Source organism: Cornus florida, unplaced genomic scaffold, assembly GCF_030987335.1.
Source record: "Cornus florida cultivar Cherokee Brave unplaced genomic scaffold, ASM3098733v1 CherokeeBrave_3.0.0_Hap2_Chr08, whole genome shotgun sequence".
NCBI classification, from domain to species: domain Eukaryota; kingdom Viridiplantae; phylum Streptophyta; class Magnoliopsida; order Cornales; family Cornaceae; genus Cornus; species Cornus florida.
Window position 1 is genome coordinate 29,491,698 of NW_026775578.1, and position 23,470 is coordinate 29,515,167.

The window sequence follows — 23,470 nt, forward strand, 5'->3', positions numbered from 1 at the left end:
CTGCTGCATTTATCAGTGTTGGTGTGCACAACCATCCAGAGACCAATCTACAATTAAGTTGGACAGCTTTTGGGATATCACTTGACAGTAACCATTTTGATCCTAGTTTCATCAAAATTAAAGTTCCCATGTCCCAACTCACCAAAAAAATAAGAATTCCAAGCTATCCGACGACGTTCCATTCCTTTTTTTTTTTTTAAATGTATTGGAAAATATGAGCTTGCAATCTGCATCAATAATTACCAAACGCGTGGAATGTATCACAAGAACTGTTATTATAGCAGCATAGTATTTAAACAGATGAATGAGAGTACACTGTACACAAATTAGCATCAATATGTGTGTACATGTCAGGGACAAAATGTGTTGGTGTATTATTTGAGAGGAAGTATATTATACACACATAATTGGATACATCGATACACATATATGAAAATTTAATTATCTAAAGTATGCAATTAAATTATCTATTTCCCTAATGTCCCATATATGTGCATCCACATATCCCATGTCACATATGCAATTTTAAAACACAAAATACACGTTATACACGTATATTTGTCATTATACATCTATTTTCATACTTACATACCCTCATAAAATAAAATAATAATAACAAAACCATCCAACTAATTTCTTACATTTTTTGCAACTATATATATATATCTATATTTTTTATTTTTTGCAATCAAATAAATACGCGAGTCTATATCGGATATGTTTTCCTATTTCAAATGAGACTTTGATACTATATGCCGTTTTGCACAATTTTCTTCCAATTAACAAAACCTTCAATTATATAGGAAAAATATATATATAGTCCTGGGCCAATTAGCTTTTGACACCTATACAAATATGTAGTATATTCCTGGGCCAATTAGCTTTTGACACCTATACAAATATGTAGTACAAACAATTTTAATTATATATATATATATATATATTTTTTTTTTGGTTTGCTTAGGTGTCATCAAATGGAATCAAATAGCAAACGGACACCGCCCGCTACAAAAAGCTGTTATTTTCGGTCCGTCCAAGCCCTAGAATGTCGAACTCTACAGACAACCTCCTCTCTTTCACAACAACAACGCACACATTCGGCGAGCCCTGGCCCGAATTCAATGGTGGTCTAACCTACCACGACAGACTCCCATCATCCGATCATGGTCCTCTCTCTCTTTACACATTTATATATGCGTGTTAATGTATATCTATCTATATATTGATATATTATGTATATATTTGTTTTAAATTTGAAAGTATAGTTAATCTTTCACAGGTTTGACATTGATCGAGTTCTACTCTAGCAAGTACAAGAATTCAGCTCCACTACAGGGGTGAGCATATTCTAATCCTATCCAATTGTGTTCTTCCATATATATATATATGTTTGTATATGTATATGTATATTAAAAATCTAGATTTATTTTATTTTATTTTAGTACTGATAATTTAGCAGTTGGTTGCAGAGAATTCACAATGCACAGGTTCATTTTCTGAAACAATGTTGAAAATGTTTGAATTGTAAAGGGATTTATGTGATTTGGTGATTCTTGGAGCTGGTTGTTTGTATATCTGTAGATAACAGTTGATGGTAGGGTTGTGACGGATCCCAATACGATTCTCAGGTTTTTAATGCACATCATCTGTTTGTATTATGTCATTGTTATGACTCAGTTGAGGTTTTATGCTGATTTTCTTGAGGACTTGAATTTTTAGAGCTGGTTCAGAGCTAGTCTATCACCGACTTCCGTGGAAAGAGCCTGATGCACCCTACATACTGAAAGTTCTATTTGAAGATGATGATTTGGTATATGAGTTGAGATGGTGTTTCTTTTTATTTTTCAATTGAAGTTGGGCCCATTTCTGCATCATAATTCACATAATGCTCTTAGGCTTGCGCTTTTTAGTAGGCTCGAGGCTAAAAAAAGGCACCTCTTTTATTTTGTAGTCATTGATTCATATCATTTTCTGTTTTATTAGTGACTACTAAATTAAAATGTTCTATATCATAGCATGATCAGAGTTAATGGATCATATTGTTTAACCTTATGAAGTATTTGACAAAATCCATAAATTAATGGTTCACTACTTACATTAATTCTAATTAGTGCTTGATTCTGGATATATTTAATAATATATGTTTCTAATTTGCATGATTATAGTTTTTTGTTCTTTCAGATTTTGTGATCACATTTGATTTTTTTTTTTTTTTGATAAGTAAAATGTATTAGAAGGCGTTCAAAAGGGGAACGCGTCCCCCAAGTTATACAAAAAACTGAAACTATGATCTCAAGGAGCCCAAAAAGTCTACAATATCCTCAATGGAGGAAAAATCTCTCCCCCAACCCCAACAAAAAAGAGTACAAATAATAGAGAATTTCAACACCCCAATGGAAGACTCCTTCCCATCAAAAGATCTTCTATTCCTCTCTTTCCAAATGGTCCACCAAACACAAAAGGGGGTTACCCTCCAGAAGACTCTCGCCTGAGCCCCCACCCATTGGCCCCTCCAAATATTCAGCAATTCCCGAGATGTCCGAGGCATAACCCAATGAATACCAAACAAATCAAAAATGAGACTCCAACAATCATGACCCACAGGACAATGCAGCAGTAGGTGATCCACTGACTAACCATTCAACTTACAAAGACAACACCGATTAACAATAATATATCTTCACTTCCTCAAATTATCCAAAGTCAAAATCTTGCTCCAAGCTACAGTCCACATGAAAAAGGCCACCCTAAGAGGCGCCTTGGACAACCACACCGTCTTCCACGGGAAGGAAACGCCATGAAAACCAGAAAGGCACACAAAAAAAGACCAGACCTGGAACATCCCCTGAGAAGAGGGCACCCAAAACAGGGAGTCAACACCAGTGCCCTCCACCTCCTGTCTGTACAAGAGAGCCAACAAGCTAGTGACATCATCCAACTCCCAATCCTGAAAAGATCGCCGGAATCGCACATCCCAAGATAACCTCCCGCTATCAAGACGATAGCAATTAGCAACCATAGCATGTTTGTCAACAGCAATCCTGAACAGCCTTGGAAACAAAAGAGCCAAAGGCCTATCCGCGCACCAGGGATCCTCCCAAAACCGGACAAACCTTCCATCCTGAACTTTGAATCTAACATGTTTGGAAAACTCGTCCCATCCTTTTCCAATGGCCCTCCACACCCCTACTCCACTAGCAGACCTGACTGGCCTAGCTGACCACCCCCCTCTCTCTTCCCCAAAGCGACAGGAAATAACCCTTCTCCATAATCTATGCCTTTCACTACCGAATCTCCAAAGCCACTTACCGAGGAGAGCACTGTTAAAGGGGGCCAATCTCCTAATCCCAAGCCCGCCCAACTGAAAAGGCCTGCAAACCTGCTCCCATCTGACAAGATGATACTTAAATTCCTCTCTACGACCCCCCCAAAGGAAGTTTCGTTGTAGCATCTCAAGACGGCCAACAACCGAGGTTAGAACCCGAAAGAGCAAAAGAAAATACGTTGGAAGGCTTGACAAGACGCTTTTCAGTAACGTAACTTTACCACCCTTGGAGAGATATTGCTTTTTCCAACCAGCTAATCTTCTTTCGACCCTCTCAATCACCGGGTCCCAACTTCCCACCCTCCTGGCCGAGTCCCCCAGCGGCAAACCCAAATACGAGATAGGGAAACGTTGTGTCCCACACCCTAAAACAGCAGCCAGAGTGTTCACCTCCTGAACCTCCTCCACAGGGACAAACACACTCTTGCCCACGTTGACTTTCAAACCAGAGACAGCCTGAAAGCAAACTAGGACACATCTCAAATACCTCAACTGGGACACCTCTGCCTCACATAAAACAATAGTGTCATCCGCAAAGAGCAAGTGAGAAATCTCCATTTGCTAAACGGAGTTGGGACCGATCTTGAAGCCCCTGATAAAGCCCAAATCCACAGCCTTTCTCATCAATCTACAAAGAGCCTCCATAACAATAATAAAAAGGAATGGGGAGAGAGGGTCCCCCTGCCTCAGACCGCGAGAGGTGCCGAAAAATCCCGCAGGGGACCCATTCACCAACACCGAAAACCTGACAGTGGAAATACATGAAACAATCCATTTCCTCCATCTCTCACCAAAGCCCATCCTCTCTAACAAGTAGAACAGGAAATTCCAACAGACATGATTATAGGCTTTCTCGATATCCAGCTTACATAGAACCCCAGGAGCCCCACTACACAATCGAGAATCCACACATTCACTGGCAATAAGAGCGGAATCTAGGATCTGTCTACCCCCAATGAAAGCATTCTGAGACTCAGAGATAACTCCATCCAAGACCTCCCTCAAACGGAATGCAAGGACTTTTGCGATGAGCTTGTAAATGCATCCAATCAAACTGATTGGTCGAAAATCCTTAATGTGAGAAGCACTGCCCTTCTTAGGATAAGAGCAATAAAAGATGCGTTCAGTAATTTCTCAAACCGCCCCGTGGAATGAAACTCATGAAAAGTGCCCATCACCTCGTACCGGACCACCTCCCAGCTCTCCAACAGAAATCTCATAGTAAAGCCGTCCGGGCCTGGAGTAAATATCAAATATACAATTTTTAGAGTCGCATATCTTGAATTGTTCCAATTGTACATTTATTGAATTCATATGAAGATAAAAAAGATATATATATGTTGATCTAGCTAACCCATTGAATTGATATGCTGAAAAATTCCTTATTTTGATATTGACAAGTTTTTTTAGCATATTTGTATTTAATATGCATTATTATTATACACGCTCCTTACTTCGATTAGGCTCGCACCTTATATTGATCTTGCACTTAGGCTTCAGAATACCTTTGGCACCTTAGTATGACTTGAGCATTTAACAACTATGGTTGCATGTAATTGTTTTTAGTAATAAACCATTGCATATAATTTTTAAGACTTCATTATGCTGCGTTTACTTGTTTTTAATGTAAAGTGCTCTTTAATGTATTTAGATTGCTCTAAATAAGCCATCTGGCCTGCAAGTTCTACCTGGGGGATTATTCCAACAACGGACTGTTTTAACCCAGCTTCAGTGGCAAGCAAGCAAGCAAAAATCTTCTTTAGCATGTCAAAAACCACATCCAGTTCCAGTTCATCGCCTAGGAAGGGGCACATCAGGTTGGTATTTACGGTTGCGTGGAAACTTTTTGGTGAATAGAATAAGCAAACTGTATATTATTGAGATTTCTATGGTTTATAATAATGCTCATAGAAATTCTGCTGTTAAATCTACCAAAATACCAATTAATCTGCAATTGAGGAAAAACCATGGAGGTTGGAGCTAGTTTCTGTCATAAGTATAGACTTATGTTTGAACTTCAGAAAGAAGTAAAAAAGATTATGGATATACATTTTAAAAAAATGGTATCTGTTGCCTTTAAAATCCTCATGGTTGATTTCAAGACTCTTGATAGATTGGCACGGTGGACAAAATGCCATGTTTCCTTCTCATAATTGTTATAATTTGACAGAATGGATATTTAATGGGTGCTAGTTTTCTGTTTATGTCCTAGATAGCACATAAACATCATATAATCCTTTCCTTCTGGTACTTTGCGCACTTCCAGCTCTACAATTCTAATACTTGTGTTGGTTTTAACCTGTTATTAAATTAATTAACAAGTTCTTAAATTGTTTCATAATATATATACTAGTGTCCAAGTACTTGCAACCTTACTCCATTTTTCTTTTTCCCTGGTCGGTTTTTAGGAATTTTGCTGTGTGCAAAGACGAAGCACGCAAAAACTTGCCTTGCAACACATTTTGCTGATGGAACATCAGCTGTGGGAGACTGCAGGTTAGGGAAAAGAATAATCCATTTTGTTACAGTTTTAACGCCTTTAGGAAGACCTATGGTCCTACACTAACTAATAATTGCAATAAGATGAAAATATGTTGTTGTTTTATCCTTGAGCCTGAATATTGATGTTCTTAATAGGCCTGAGGTTGTGACTTATAGAGCTTGTTGATTTAACATCTCTTTTGGGACATTGAGAAGATTATCCATTTAACTATTTGAAATTTTTTGGAACATTTTTTTTTCTGGTTCTTGAGGATTACTATATGAATTTTTTGTTATGATTTGAGCGCAATTCACCATGATCTGTTAACAAGTGCTCAATACTTGCAGATCACACAAACCACATAAATTAAAGAAAATTTGAGTTAGTGATGACTTTATGAGGCAGTATAGAATTTCCATTTATAGATATGACAATTTCTTTAGTGAACAGGTGAACACAATTGCCAGCAGTGCCAATAATTTATGAGGCAGTATAGAATTTCCATTTTTGGCTGATTTTCAGCAGGACCAACTTGTTGCTGGTTTTGAATTAGGCCCAAAGCTTCATCAACAACTAGTTCTTGATTGGGACCACCTTTAGGTGCTTCCACCGGCTCTGACATGACGACCTCATCGCCGGCACCAATTGGCTCCTGGTTTGAAATTGGCTCAACGATTTTAGCTTTTCCTTCTTGATAAAAAACACTATTTTTTATTGCTGCAAGGACTGGATCCGATTCCTTATCAACATATAGTGGAGTGCAGTCTACATACATAAACATATCATATATGCCCCCTCTAGTAGATTTTGGGAGGATGTGTGGTGTGGTGATGCTCCTCTTGCTCTTGCCTTTCCTCAGCTTTATAGGATTGCTTCGGATAGGCAGACCTTGGTGGTTAACTGTTATCATCTTGATAATGGGAGACTGGTTTGGGATGTTCGATTCAGGCGTGCCTTTCAGGATTGGGAAATTGATGAGGCAATTCGTCTCTTGGAGTTGTTATATCGCCAGAGGATTGTGGTGGAGGATTCGGATTGTTGGTATTGGGTCGCAAACTCTAAGGGGCGTTTTGAGGTGAGGTCTTTCCTCAAGTGCCTCTCTTTTGATCCTGGAGTTCGTTTTCCTTGGAAGTCTGTTTGGCGTTCTAAGGCTCCTCTCAAAGTGGCTTTCTTTGTGTGGACTTCAGTTCTGGGTAGGATCTTAACCCAGGATAATTTGAGAAGGAGAAGCCAGGTGGTGGTCAATCGTTGTTATATGTGTCTTCGTGATGAGGAATCTGTGGATCACCTTCTTATTCATTGCTCTTTGGCTAGAGAGTGTAGGGATTTGATGCTTGGCTAATTTGGGTTTTATTGGGTTATGCCAGGATCTACTAGAGAGTTGATTGAGATGTGGAGAGGTTGCCATGTGGGGGCTCTCAGTCAGGATGCGTGGAGAGCTACGCCGCTTTGTGTGTGGTGGTGTATTTGGCTTGAAAGGAATAGGAGATACTTTGAAGGAAAAGCGATGTCGATTTCGGTGCTTAAATTCTCGATTATTTCAACTCTTTTTTGTTGGGTTTCAGGGAGAGATCATAGATCGTTGGGGGAAATTGTTGATTTTTTGGCCTCTATGAAGGCTTGAGTCCTTTGTGCTCTTTTGTATTTCCTTGGGTTTCGCTCCCCTCTTGAGCGTCTTTTAATATTATTCTTTTATTTATCAAAAAAATAAATGTGAAATCAATATTTACAACTGCATAAAAAATTAAAAAGAACTTTGAATCTATTTCAGAGCATGTGAACCAGAGAAAAGGCACGAGGAATGCATCGTGGAGTATTCTTTGGACCCTATCTAATTAAGTTCATGGTTAAATTTTAAAAGTTGAGTAAAAGGGTAGCCCACTGCACGAAGATCCCGCCATTGCGGAGTTTGGGGAAGGTCCGATGTGTTTTATTTTTAGTTACCTAAAGCCGTGCCTACGTAACAATTTCTGTCTGTCTTGGTCTCCCAGTCTACTAGCATGGCAGTTCAACTTGGTCCTGAATTCGGATGTAATTGTCTTAAAATGTGAAGTTTATTCCTAAGTTAGCTATACTTGTTTTCGTTTGTTCACCAATTGAACTGGTGTACTCAGGAAATTTTCCTTGGTGTTACGGCTGCATATTATCTTTTAATCTGCTTGCCTTTCTTCATAGTATCGTGATTTTTAATTACAATATCCTTTGCTAATACATATAAAGACAATATTTAAATGTACAGAAATACCACTGCGGATCTCAGTGCGTTGAGGAAAATTTCAAAGATATATCGTGCACTAGCAAGTGGGATACTTAATGAGGATGAGGTAAAACCATGCCAAAACACACTTTCTTTCCTTTTATTTATTTTTATTATTATTATTATTGTTATTTTGCTCTCTCCGATATAGTTGTTTATAGTGCATTCCCATGCTATTTGATCATGCTGCCAATTTCATTCTTTTTGGAATAAGTTCTGCATATATAGAAGAGTGGATAACTAGAAGAACCACACATGCACACTGTTGTCAGAATATTTTCCTACATTTTACCAAGATTAAGGTGTTGTCATCATTATTTTATTTTATTTTTATATATATATATATGTATATATGTATTTGGGATATTTTTTAGACCACATCCTGTTGTTTAAAGTTCAAAGATAACTCAATCTGATGTGAAAAGAATTATAGAGCTTTAATAATTGCATGATTAATCTTTCTTCAGTACCATACTGTTGAGAGGATGAAAGTCATTGCTTGGTGCAATGGTCAAAGCTTGGGTTGTCAAACTTGATAATCTATCTTCAAGTTTAAAAGCAACCGTTTGTGTCAATAATATCAAAATGATAGGTCTATACCTGTCCATCAGCAGCACCCTGCATAGGTAGACCCATACCCTGTCCAACACCAGCACCCTATATTACTTGACCAACACTGAGCAATACATTTTATATTGTTGCTTTGATAAGTGTCTACCACTCTGATGTGAAGCTATTGGCATGGCTCACCTCGAATTGCATGGATATAACATAACTTAGTGTAGTATTGTAATCACCCTAAACCACATTGGGGTACATAAAGTTGTTGTTGTCTACTGGGACCTTATGAGGTATATGACTTGAAGGTTGAAATTCAGGATTCATCGAGCTGACCTCACTTCTAGTTTAGGGATGTTTTACATGATCCCAAGTAGTTGCTTTCCTTGCCCAACAAGGATTGTATTACTTGCTCACCAAGCCAGGGTTAAGAACTGTTTATAAATAGAAAGAATTGTGTGGGGAAGGTAGAGAAGAAAAGATAATGGAGGAGTGAGTTAGAAGAGAAGAGAGTGAGTGGGTGCAAAGGGGAACCAAGGGTAGGGAGATGCAGCTTCATAGAAATTGGTGAGTGTGGGGGGTCGAGATGATGAGCGAGTGGGTAGAACACCAATGATGGCGAGTGGTAGACTGTAAAGGCTCGAGTATACAACACCATAACTTGAGCAGAGTATTTCAATTAAGTGTTCAAAGTCTGTACTGGTATAATTTCTCATGAGGCAGTAAGGGAGTGGGTGTTCTCTACTGTTGGATATTCTCTTCTTGATTCATTATAGGGGAATTTATTCTCTCTGTGGACGTAGGCTAGATTTTGGGTGAATTACATAAATCTTGTGTTTGTTTTGTGATTGTCTTTGTTGTTATGCTTCCGCTGCCCCAACATAAGTGGATGACCACATTGCACATAAAGGCATCTCATTGGTCTGTGGACTGTGCTAGAGGCAAATACTAGGACCTAATGAGAATATGAGACTACCGTGTTGGCATGAGCAATCTCTTGCTCTCATTGTACTATTAAATCGATCCTTACTTCATACTTAAGGAAGGACCTATATGATTCCCAATTTCACATCCATTTCCTGAGTCAATCTTTGCTATGAAGATTAGGCTTAATACTTCACAGGGTTCTGAAGATTGAGGAGTCATCGTTGACCTCGATTGCCATTTTCTTGCTCTCTTTGCTGAGTCAGTCTCAACTTCCATAAATTACAATCCTCCTGGGATTTCCTAATTACATATAGTTCCTCTTCCTAGTCATTTGTCCAACTCACAAAGTTGTAACTACAATTATTAAATAAATGTGAATCATATGCTACACTTTACATGCTCATTATATGCATACCCCCCTTTTATGAATCCAACACAGATACTTCACACATTTATATAGCCAACATAAAATAGACTTTGAGATATTGGCACTTGCAATGCGTATGCTCTTAATCTTATGTCTTGCTTCTCTCTCCTTATGAAAATTTTATGAGTAAAAGGATTGAATAGCCTACCTCTTTTTCTAAAGAGTTCGGAAGTTTTGGGACTCATCATATCTACCTTTGTACCCATTCTAGTATATTTACCAAGATTTTACGAACAAATGGATAAAAACTTTTTTTCCCCGGTAAATAAATGGAGAAAAGCATGTTTTTATTTTTATTTTTATGCATAGAAAAGGAATTTCTTCTATGCAGAAGTATAGATTTATTTGCTGCCACAGAATTAATATAGAAGTGTCGCATATAGTACATTATCTCTTATATATAATGTAGAAATGTTCTCATCATCTTGAGAGCACTCATTTTTTGCAAAAAAATGTCAAAGATTAGGTATGTCTTTGGTTTTCCTTTCTCAAGACACCCAATAGTAAATTAGGTAATTCCCTTTGCAATGCTAGAAGCTTAGACTTCAAGCATGATAAACCGAGTTCAAGCCTTGAGAGCAGTCACTTCACTTGAAAAAAATTCAAAGGTTAGTTCTCCAACGTGGGTGGGACATACACTGGGTAACCCTTTATCTCGATTCGATTAATATCTTAGATTTGCTGCCTCCTCCAGCTTTGATCAATCACATCTTAGGTCTGTAAAGTGAATAAGCTGCTTGTTGTCGAAGAAAAATAAAATATTTTTTGTGCCTTGTGAACATATAAATTCAACTCAACTCAAAGGTGAATCCAACCGCGTGGTATTTATTACGCAATTTCTAATTTGCTTTTCAACTTTATCTGGGAATATTTGTGAGATATAAATTTGTAATTGGCAATATTCGATGTCAAAACAAGTCCTAGTCGAGTTGTAATTTCAAGTTACCATATCAAGATCGACATCGACTGCGGAATTGGAAGGTTGTTCAGAAGAAGAAATACTGAGATCATCGAAAAGGAAAGAACAACACTTTTAGGAAATCGTTTCCCACTTAGGACACAATACCTACAAGGTATATTTTCTAAGTTATCAAAAATAGAATTTTCTAACATCTCATTGAATTCTGTCAAGTGGGAACCGGTATCACATTTGGGAACCGGTTCAAGAAGCTGTCCTTCGAAGAATTCTATTCTGTCCAATGGGAACCGGTTCCACATCTGGCTACTGGTACTACTGTTGTTTCAGCTTTAGGTAACTTTGTCCTGATCAGTTTTAAACTTCCTATTTGGTTTAGAATTATACCAAAAAGTCCTATGCACGAAATTTTTTTTATTTTCTGAAGGATTAGGTCTTTGAAAATTCTATATAAACCTTGATACACATCTAGGTTTATTCATGGCTTTTGCACTATCAATTCATTATTCTTAATAGCCTTAGGAATATTATTTTTGCAGAAATTCCAAGAGATTTCTCTGTCAGTCTTTCTAGAATACACACATAAACACATAGTAAGTTTAAGAGTGTTATTCAAAATCCCAATCGTGATCATACAGTTGCATCTACTACGATCAGAGAAAAGTATATCTACTTCTACGTCGAATTTAGATATTGAAGAACAGAAGTTAAAGCGATCACACTTTGAAAGGGTCATAGCATTCGAGGAGTGTTGTTTGATCTACCTGCTACTCAGCCTACTCTTCTACAAAGATCAAGCATAAGCCTGAGGTCAAGTTGCTATTGGACGGGACGTCGCAAAGCTAAAGGATTGTCAGCTATTGGTGTCTGGTAGAACGATAGGGTGTGAGCTAGAGTCAAAGTTCAGTGTACTTTGTTTTAAACATAGTGGATCGGTTTACTTTGTACTGCACAGTCCACAAGGTTTTTCCCGCACAAACAGTTGACGTATTTTATTAACTGGGGTTTCCTTGCTAAAAATCTTGGTGTCATTTCTAACTTTTTACTTTGCTTTATTTTATCTTGCATGAGATTAATTATTTAATTGCTAAAATAAGTAAAGTTGGAAAGACACAGGTCTGTTTCTAAAAATACAAAACTTTCTAAATTTTCCGCTGGGTACAATTCACAATATTTACTTGTTGAAGCATTGGTCATCTTATCTTTTCTCACAGCCTCAATGTAAGTTCCTTTGGCTCGCATGCTCTTAACTAGTTTTGAGTAAAACAATCACTTGATGCACTCTGAACTAGTGGATTTGGTCTTTCGTTGCACACGGCTCAAACTATTTTTGCTGTCTCTCTCTCTTACTATCATGAAGTAATATTTCCTTTAGCTTTTCACAAATGCTTGAGATCCATGGACTCTATTTTTCCCTTTCATGTTGTATCATTGAGATATCTTTTCTCCATTATTTTAACATAGTACTGCTCACAAATAATTTTGCATCCTAGGTTGTCATCAAGCAGCCAATCGGAATGTTACGGTATCCTGGGGTAGCAAAAGGGCTATATGTTGCTTCTTCCTCAGGTTTCTTTAATTTATCGTTACATATTATTTATTGTTTTTGACAATTACAATGACACTTTTTTAAATAAATGATTCTAATTACTTAGTCATGGTTCTGGATTTTTTCTCCATTAGTTGCACTGGCAATGTTATTATCAAGAAAATGGTGTTCAAATTTTCTGCTTCACTATTCTTCCCTTAACTTTTATTTTTTATTTTTTTATTTGTGTTCCAAGTAGGGAAACCAGCTTTGAGCACAGTTTATGTTCTTGAGAGAAAAGAACGAGAGAATTGCACACTGGTCCAGGTATTTCAGTTACTATGCGTATTTCTACCCATTTAATTTAGTTACTCTAGGATCTAATTGATCATGTTAACTGTTTTCATTAAGATAATATTTTGGTAACAATAACTATTCTTTCTTGCTGGAGATATAGGCGTGTGAAATATTAAAGGCTGTTTAGTTTTCCAGAAAAAACTCAGAGGGATGGACTATCACGACGACCATAGCAGTTAGAGTTGCCAACATGAACCTTAGATTGTCCACATATTAATACTCGTTCTTGTTACTTTGAACAAGCTATGGTGATAATTAGTACCACGTGTCATTGAGGCAATAAATGAGTTGAAATGGAACAGCAAAATATATGAGGGACTACAGAATATGTATCTTAATTAACTCTTCGTATTTATCAAAAACCATCTTATAAACAACCGGTAAGATTAATCTAGGGTCAGACAAGCACTTTTTCAATCTAATGATTGATCTCCTTGCAAAAACTAATAGTTGTGAGAGAGGTAATTAATACACTGCATCTTCCTTTTAGGTGTCTTGAATTTTCGACAGTTGAATATTATGTGTTGAATTGGAACCAAGCGAGTGCAGACAAATGTTAGAAAATTACTAACATATATGATGTACATTCCAATGTCTGGTTACCTGGTAGGTCTTGTGTCTAAGAAACCCTCTCTCCTGGTCCATTAGATTGGGTGACAATTCGTCAGTACTTCAAATCAGCTGCACCCTATTGTAATAATTCGTAGGAGGATCACATATCAAAAAAATAATTTGCAAGAAGGTCATATCATTTCATATTTCTAAAATAAATTACTGTTGAATGAATGGACTTTTTAAAGTCCTCAGGAACTCAACAGAATTGCATGGAGTCAATCTAAATCTATTCTTTTAGCCGTAGTAACATCCTTTGCTCAAGTAGATGATGAAATGGAGCACATGGGATAACACTTGTGTTACCAGAGTTGGCTTAACTTTAAATAGGATTGGGAATCACGAAATTTGAATGTGCATATTTGTGAACCATCTTTGAATTAGAAAATCATATCATTAGAATATTTAGACATTTGATTTATGGAAATTGGCTGTGATTGGAAACTACCGTAAACTGTAACCTAACTTTTTAATTTAGAAGAATTGGAAAATCTGTGCTTAGTAAATCTTACCTGGTAGATCATGTGTACTAATTAAATGTTAGATTAATTAAATGATTGAACCATTTGTTTCATGACATTTCTCTAAATGGTGGGGAACAATGATCTGTACTCGAGTTATTATTTCAATTAAAAAAAGATTGCCATCTATTTCCAAGCAGTCCTAAAAAGTGAATATTGTGTATGAAAAGCCTTGTGATTGGACAACTAGGGAAAAAAAAAAAAGAAAAAAAAAAAGCCTTATGATTGGATGACCTTTCTTAAATTTGATTTTATAATCTTTTAATGGTTAGGAGGCTTTTAAGAAAAAAGATAAGGGCTAAAAACGTGTTTTATACTATCCTATCACATTCAATTTTGACGCAAACAATAAATATTATGAAATAAATTCACATTGTTGTAAAGAATTTTACTGGAATTTTTTCGAAGTATAATTATTCTTATATTAAATTTTGAATAGAGCTTATCAATCTTATAATAAAAAATATTGGAGTTAATTGTCCTTTCACACTGATTAATATTTTCTTTTGTCCTTTGTCGCTCCATAGTTTTCGTTATACTCGTGAGGTTTTCTAGTTTCACTATTTTATAATAGAACTTCCCAATTTTATTGTTTTAAATACGACCTTATTTACCCTTATTTTTCTTACCTAACAGGTGGTCACTATATACCTGATATAACAATCGAAACCACATAAAAGCTGAACAATATAATTGTCTCTGATACATTTATTTTCTGATGTATTGAAGTATTAAGCTTGAAATTAGACATGATACTAGAATATGGTGTTCAGCCATTTTGAACTGCAATATTAGTCACTTCTAGAAGTCTTCTCATCAATGTAATTTTTAGCTACTTGAAACATTGGGAATTTATAGTTATATGTACATGGTAAACAGAAGCAAGAACACTACAAATCCAGACAATTATTGATCTTCAATTTTTTATTTATTTATTTTTAATGTAAAATGCTCAAAATATCATTGCTAAAATCTGCCATCTTATATACACATTCAGTTTGCCTTATTAAATCCAAATGTGCACACGCCCTTTGCACACCGGTGCACAAGAATACTTTTCAATACTTCAGTGCTAGCATATTAGTAATCTGTATATTAGCTTTCAGTGGATTGCAATCTGCTTCATGCTTTTTCTATTTATGTGTGAAATTTTACATATTCAAACTTTATCATTAAGGAATGGGACTTTTTTCCACATTGGTCAAAATTTGAAATTCTGATCAAAACTGGAATTCCAACCTGAATTTTAACCCATAAAAATCACCAATAGACAGTTTACCTGCATATTTAAGGCTGACTAGGTGAATATTTGGAAAATGGACACGAATTAAATTAGTGAATTATCCTTTTCATCTTATTTTTCCCCTCTGTTAATCTGTAATTTAATCTTTTTCTACTCCCTGATATCTTTAACAGGTTGAGATTCAGTCAGGACGGCCACACCAAATCCGTATTCATCTTTCTTTCATAGGGCATCCACTGATCGGTAAACTTTAAAGGGTTGAAATATTTTGGTATTTTTTGTTTGGTTGATGCAAATTTTATTTATGTGGGCCATTGTTTGGTCCAATGGTAAGAGCTTGAACCAACAAGTTTACAGAGATTAAAGTCACTTTGTGTAAGATAATGCCAAAATTAAGTTGTTCTCTAGTCTAGAAACAAATACTATTCTTGAGACATACATGTAGATTTACCTACATATTTCTTCTTGTATTTAATAACATGCTGTTTATATTTGTTGGAGGATATTATATTGGGAGAATATCATTATATGAGTGATTTAAGCCTTTAAGTCACTCATTGATAGAATATTGATACGAGCGAATCATGGGAGTGATTTTAGGAGTATTTCCTATATCATATTTATCGCATGTTTGTATTCTTTCACTTATAAATAGAGGTGATCATGTATACAAAGACTAAGACGAAATATTATAAAAGTGATGTAGCCTTTTAGGCTCTTTGTGCCGTGGATGTAGGCCTTAGTGGCTGAACCACACAATATCTTTGTATTCTTCTTGTTTCATTTCTCTCTTTACTTATATCTGAGCCTAGGGTAGTCGCCTGGTGCATGCGACAATGTTGGAGGATCTCTTCCTAGGTTCGGACCCCTATTTTGGGGTACTCCCTTATCATCTGAAATGTGCTAAGGGTTTCTTGGTGCTGTTTTTGTGACTTGTTTAGCTGCCGGTGTGTTTGGTAGCATTGTTCTTCGCCTTCGCCGTGTCTCCAGCAGTTTTATTGTCTTTTTCCAAATCTTTTGAATGGGTCTTATGTAGGAAACTCTAAGAATTTTAAATTTCAATTGACCCTATAAAATAAACTCTGAAAATTACTTATTTAAACAAATAAAGATGTGCCCGAGATATCAATAATAAATCAACCATAAACAATTTAAAGTGCAATAAAAGTAAAGTGATTAAGCAATTGCACACCAGATTTAATGTGGAAAAACTCTCCTTTTGGCAAGTCAAAAAACCATGGGACTTGGTCCGGTAAACCAATACCCTATGACGACACCGTCGAACACTTAGTTGATTACTAGACACAATAAGACACCAAATCTTCAGATCTCCAGGTTGTCCTTCTTATATGTCTACAATATTCAGTACACTCGAACACTGCCTCTTCACTGATTGATATTCAGCCCTAGTCATCCAAACTTGAGAATCTGGTTGATTGCTTTATACAGTATTGACTTGACTTTGTAGCGCAACAACAGTAGTATCAATACAAATGACCATCAAATCACCACAGCTAGAATGCATGATATATGATGAAAATTAAATAAAAGTTTACACTCTTCTTTTTCAAACTCACAATAAATCACACTTATGAATATTTATGTGATAAACATGACGTTCTGAACTTGTGGAAAAAGAAACAAATCAAAAGAGCTATATGAAAACTATGATTTCTTGTAAAACAAAAGCTATCACTAAAGATTTTTCTGTGTGCCTCTTAGGGTTTACAGATCTTAGTATTTATTGACATCCCTTTGGAAAAGAGTCCAAAATGTTTTTGGTAATAGAAACCTTGTAAATCATGTTTTTGGAAAATGCAACTTTCATGTCGGTCGATTGATGTCTGGGCAAGGGTAATCGATCAATAAAGCAAGGTGCTTCGATTGAACCCTACCTGACCAATTCTCGATCAATATTGAGCTAAGTGATTGATACATAACAGTATTAACATCGACAGATCAATTTTAAGCTTCGATCGATCTACAAACACCCACGATCGACTGATGAGTGAATATCAGTTAAAGATTGCTGCAAACTGAATTTTGAATTGAACATGAATATTTTGAAAAACGTTAAAAAATGCTCAAGTAAGTTTATAAAACTTTGAAACTTGATTAAATAAACATATAATGGTCCTAATATGGTTAAGATGATTATTGAGATGAATTTACCAGTACACCCTTTGTTTTGACAAAGTTGATGAATTAGACCGTTGTAGTAGCTTCTCTTTGTCCAAGCACTGACTATCATCTAACCATTTCTCTAGACAACTCACATTTACTGAACATAGTCTAAGGTTATATTGTATGAGTTTTGTACTACAACATTTGTCAACCTAGTTCTACGAACCTAACACCCTCTACGTTCTACTTTGAAAGGTGATAGAGTACCACTTATTGGTGGTAATTTTCAACTATTCAGAAAGGTAGAAGTATATAAACAAGTAACATTTTACAAACTAGGTTACCAGAATCTAACCCAAGAATCACCTAGTCCCTCCCAACTAATTTTTATGCGATCTTCCCAGATCCTTTAGCAGTTGATCCATCAACTGACTCGCTCCTCACACAATTTGCTTCTCCATGGACTTCTAATCTCCACGATTAGAGACGTCTGATCAACTTGTTCTTAACGAAGCACCCGATTGATGTTCTAATGGATATTTTCAGTTCTGTCACTTGATTTGATTCTCTTACATATAGTGTCGTAATCTATGAAGAACCCTAGATTGATTCTAAGATTTGTCTCTGAATACATATTCTCTCAATAATATGTAAGAGTTAAAGGCTTATGTGATTAGATACCCTAGAGTGAATATAATCCATGTTTATAGGAGACCCATATGGTATGGTAATTAAAATCCTTGTAGAAATCTGTTTTGAGAGAGTTTCCATAAAAGTGCCCGCACGGTCCAATCGATCAAACCTTCGATTGGACAAGCTTGCTTCAATCAAGGCATTCTGAATTTCATTTTTCAGCTTGGACTTCCCATCAATCGATTGACGCTATCAGGTCCTCTCTTGGTGGTCAAGCTATCAGTCAATGCTCTCTCTCTTGCAGAAAACACAGTTTTAAAATATGATGAAATCCTTTACTTCTGAAAAACTAACCTCGAGCCTCTCCAAGATCAAACTAGGTCATTTAAGGTCTTTCTAAGGATGCAGATTTCTTGCCGTGTTCTTCGTGAACCTTTGTTTGCATTGTCTTCAGTCCTTGCAGCTGCCGAGGACAGGGGAGAGATGAGTTCCACTTAAGTGCTTCCCCTTGTGAAACTTTGACATATTATAATTAGAGTTTTGAGTAGGACATTTTTATGTATCAATTTCTGAATGAATTACGAATACCTTTTGTCTAGGTGTTCTGGGTAATTTGCATGATTTTTCTAATTAGATGGTTGAAAATTTTGAACTTTGAAGAGCAAATTTTGCTCCAGTTATATATTAAGCACAGTTTGACAGTTTCGATATGCCACATCGCAGGTGATCCTCTCTATGTTAGTGGCGGGCAACCTAAATGCTCTGATCCTGAGCTTATAGATGAAAGTTTTGCACAAGACGGGTACAGAATTGTTGTTTGATATTTTGTTTTTCTTTTTTCTTTATTTCTGATTAGATATGTTTTATTTGCAATACACCAAAATTAGATTAAAGATTCAGCAAAAAACGGAAAAGAAAGAGCATACCTTTTTAGAAAGATAAGATGAATTTCAATAACCGATTGAAGGTGCGAAGACCTCTGAGTCTGAGAGGACTGGCCAATCTAGCCGACTACAGAATGCCTTCACAACCCTAAACGCTAGAAGAAGAAACAAATTAGCTTACTCAGTCACAAAGATAAAAGCAAAGTGAAACTAAACATTAATTGTGGGGACAACATTGATCTTGCTGGTAAGAGAGGTCTTGAGAGGGTTCCTTGGTGGTTGACAGATCCTCCATTCTTTCTTTCATTGAAGATTATCTCCAATACCTTTAAAAGAAAAATAGGGCAAAGGAAAGCATAGCCATAGAGATGCAAGTAGTGGTTAGTTATCTAATCAAGGTAAAGTAAGTAAGTGAACTTTGTATGGGTGTATTGGGAAAGCCTTTAAGTGTTTAGTTCTGATCCTTTGCATCAATTCTTCATGTTTCTTCTTTGGTTCCTCATTCTTACAGCTGATAAGGCTAGGAGAAGAAACAAAGGATTAATAAAGAGTTTGTTTCTTGTTTAGTAGACTGCTCCTCATAAGTTTTTTAATGGGCCTATCTCCATCTTGCTGAGTTAAAGTTCTTTTGAGCGGAAGGGTATTGATTTTGTAGCTATTAACTAGGTCAATTTATTTCTGGGTAAGATTTGATAATATTTTCCAGTTTGTATGTGCTGCAATTCAATTCTTTTTATTACCATCTAAAAGTGGAATTTTCAAGTTATTGTTGCGAATAAGACGTAAAACCCTTCATGCTATCAGAAGACATTTTTCGTCTTTTTGATTTTCTATGCTTATATTTTAATTCGGAATTTTTTAAGTTACTGTTGTGAAAAATGTAAAACCCTTCATGTGATCAGAACACATTTTGAGTTTTCTGGTTTTCTATGCTTATATTTTAAGTGACAGTTGAGATTCGTTCAATGTAAGGGTTTATAGCAGGTTTAAAAGTCTGTAAATTGGTGTGTGATCATATTTCTAAGTCAAAAAAAATCCACATAAAAATTTGTAACTTGAATTGTTTGGAGGGTGTGATTGGGTTCTTTCTTCTTCGACTATATTTGAATTTTGAACCAAACTACTGTTAGCTCCACAACCCTAATACAATCTACTCCCTATTCCCTAAAGCCTCTTCTGCCAATTCCTAATTACTTTTCACCCAATCAACAATTACCCCTAATGGTAACCGTTTTAATGATCTAATTTTCTTGGAAGACAAAGAAGTGCGATAAAGATGAGTCCCAGTATAAAAGATATAATATTCCATCAAATTCAATATTTAGGATTTGATTTGTTCTTTATTCGATAGGACCCCCCGAAAAGAAAACAGGAATTAAGAAGGAAAAACTTTTTCATTCCTTTGCTAAGAGTGGTGGGATCCTTGTTTGATCTTTATCTTCCCCCTTCTTAGATTAGTACGGGGAACATATATCAGAAGCTCAGTGTGCAATTTGATTGAAATAGATTTTTCAAATTCAAATTAGTAATTGAAGTTGCACAAAATTGAGATAATGGAAGCTGGAAAAGTATTCTTTAAAGTAGGGTGATTCAGGTAGAGTGGAGTTTTGAAAGATCCTGCACAAAACCTATTGCTCATCTCTAAATTCAAACTGTTAATTTGATTTATGTATGTCCTCGCCTAAACTCAAAATAATAGTATTAGATCAGCTTATTCAACTTAGGCACGGACTTCTCGGTCACTTGTCAGATCATTTTCAAAATAACTTACAGCTCAAGACACGTTATATCTGTACTAAAAAATAAAAATACATTATCTCACTTTGGTATTAAAGAAGGGAAAGGAAAAGAGAGTAAAATATCTACAGAATCTTTGCCAAATTTTATACCTCATTTTTTTCTTCAAGAGAGAACTGATACTTAAAAAGTTTTTATTTTATTTGCAGTGAAACCCTAATACCCTGTCGGTCTTTTGTTATGACTATCCTTCCATACTAGAAGGCATGTCATATCTTATGTCCTTATCATTCAGATATCTACTTTTTCCCACCTTATCCTTAGATATTGTCTGGGTTTACTTCTTAAATATTATTATCAAACTAGTAAAAAAGTATGGGGGCTTATATGATCTGTTTTGCCCAATAGTCATGATGCCACCTTTGGGTATTCAAATCTTGTTTTTTCTGGTTTCTTTACTTTGTTGTGAGATGCCTGCCGTGTAACTTTTAACCCAATGATAGTTTCTTCATATAAATTGACTGAACTCTGTTTTATGTTCTATTTAGAGGGTATCATAGACCCGTGAAACCTGTTCCTGGAGACTGTGGATACCACCTGCATGCTCATCAGTTGGTTTTTTCTCACCCAACCACGAATGAGGCAAGTACAACTGGCTTCAAATATTATTAGGTATCTATAAATTATTACTAATAACTTACAAGCTACCATTTTATCATATTTTTACTTGATTCCTGTTGATGTCCCTAAATTTCTTGAGTATCTCAGTAGATCTTGTACATTCTCAGACCTTTGTTTTTCTTATGTTAAAAAATTGCGTTTTGAACCTTCTGTAGAGTGTCTCTACAACAATCCTATTTCTGTTTTCTATTTGTGGGGCTGCATCTTGGTTCTTGGTGGGTTTAACCAACCCAACCCAACCCAACACACTCTATACCCAATTCTTGACAAACATAAACAAGGATCCTTGAATTTTGGGTTGGGCTTGGGCTAAAATGCCTCTGCCCGACCTTCACTCAGGTTAGATGGGTTGTCATTGTGGTTTCCTTTTTAACATTCCTCTCTTTTCGTCTTCTTAAACTTTTCATTCTATTAGAATGGAACTTCAGATCTACTTTTGCAAATCGATAGATTCCAGCTATCCATTTTATTGTTGGTAAGGTCTTAAGATGTACTTTATATATTACCGTCTTCGTTTTTCATTCTTTTTTACAAGATTTTTCATATTTGAGAGAAGATTTTCTATGTAATGAGTCTAACCCAGCAGTGACGGACCCATAAATTTTGTTGAGAGCGGGCGCCATTGAAGTTTTTTCATAGTTTCAGTGGGAGCATTTTCAAAAATTTTAAAAAATAATTGGTACATAATGCAAATAAAAAATATCAGTGGCTGCCCCCGATTGAATTCAATAGCGCCCAACCTGATTCAGGATGATGTCAACCATAGATGTGAAAATTGTCCTTGGATTGGACGTAGGTTGAACAGCTCCGGGCTGGAATATCAAGCTGGTTGGGCTTTGGCGGAGGTTTTTTCTACCTTTATTCTAGGTTGGCCTTCAACCTGAACCCAGTCCACCAAGTTGCATCCCCAAAGACCCCTAATCTAATAGCAGAATACAAGCACCTAGAATCAAAGACGTGCATCGAGGACCGGTACATAGATGTGGTAGTCGGGCATTTTCTATTACAATCTTTTGGAGCCTTTTTTTCGTCTACTATATTCGGACAAGTAATTATATTGATTTTATACAGTGGGTGTTGGTCTGAACTGAAATTTTCACGAATTTCTTTTTTAGATTATTAAAATCACTGCACCCCTCCCATCTTCTCTTCGAACAAAGGAAGAAGAGACTGAAGCAACCAGACTAGGTGTTGAGGATGATGTAAAGTAGTATCCGATGCTGATCAATGATTTCAGCAAGCAGCTGTGAAACTACTGAAACATTGTACAGCAAGTTGACTGGAGAAAAATGCAGTTGGTGCATTTAATAGCTCACCTTGCGGTCATCCCTTACTCAACCTGTGTATGATTCCATTTCAGTCTTTCTATGTCAAATTCGGAGTGACATCAAAACCAATGCATACATCACATGAGTGGTACACACTATATCCTTGATCTTACTATGTGTCGTTTTTGTTTTGCAATTATTAATGTAATTTCATATTTATCAAGTTTCTGTTAATTTTTTGGGAATTATATCATGTTAGATGCAAGAAAATAGAATCCTTGCACACACACGCACATGCATACTATTCTGAATCTATTAAAAAGGTAGAATCTTTTATCACTGGCATATTTCTTGGTGGCTTGATTTTCCGTCTTCTCTAGGGAAAAGAATTTCACATTCAACTAGAGAAGATATTTCTGCATGTTTATGTCCTGTTTAGCATTTCCCAAATACAAACCTTCTTTACTATAAAGGAAATTGTCAGCAAAAGTTGCCCTCCATATAGACTGCTTATAAATATGGTTTCTACTTTCAACAGGGAATGATGCAGATAGTTTAGATATCTAATGCCTAATGATTTAGAAATTAATTGGAATCTCTCTATTTTATTTATTTATTATTATTATTATTATTATTATTATTATTATGTTTTTAGAAAAGAAAGAATCAATTGATGTGGTAGCCGAGCATCTCATGTGTGGTCTCACTGGCTCCGTGGGTTGTTTTGGTGTATGAGGTGAGTCTCTGGAAGACTAGTAGTGGTTGCTTCTACACTTCTCTTGAATTCCTCTTGTGGAGCAAGGTTGGAAGTGACAAAAAAAAGTTCTTTTGCTTTCCGTTAATCCTAGTAACGAAACAGATAAATAATTTGCTCGAGTGTCAAAAAATCCCACCATTGGCTAGTCGTAGTAATGGTATCGTAGTTGCATTACGCAACCATGCCATCACTCACGCTGCAGCATTCTTCTTAATTGTCTCATCATCTCGCCT

General features: G+C 36.0%; 1 protein-coding gene across 2 annotated transcripts; it reads left to right on the top strand.

Annotated features, from left to right (window-relative positions):
- Positions 1 to 982: 982 nt before the first annotated feature.
- On the top strand, positions 983 to 22,725 carry LOC132271043 (RNA pseudouridine synthase 5). 2 transcript variants are annotated; one of them, XM_059772287.1, is made up of 14 exons: positions 983 to 1,166; positions 1,280 to 1,337; positions 1,460 to 1,487; positions 1,582 to 1,628; positions 1,720 to 1,810; positions 4,977 to 5,142; positions 5,734 to 5,821; positions 8,047 to 8,131; positions 12,386 to 12,461; positions 12,677 to 12,747; positions 15,327 to 15,396; positions 18,634 to 18,712; positions 21,080 to 21,173; positions 22,328 to 22,725. In XM_059772287.1, exons 1-14 carry the CDS (start codon positions 1,046 to 1,048, stop codon positions 22,421 to 22,423), a joined length of 1,170 nt encoding a protein of 389 aa, XP_059628270.1. In that variant the 5' UTR covers positions 983 to 1,045; the 3' UTR covers positions 22,424 to 22,725. The 2 variants fall into 2 exon arrangements, with proteins under 2 accessions (XP_059628270.1, XP_059628271.1); XM_059772288.1 differs by having other exon boundaries at positions 984 to 1,166; positions 12,680 to 12,747.
- Positions 22,726 to 23,470: the final 745 nt, after the last annotated feature.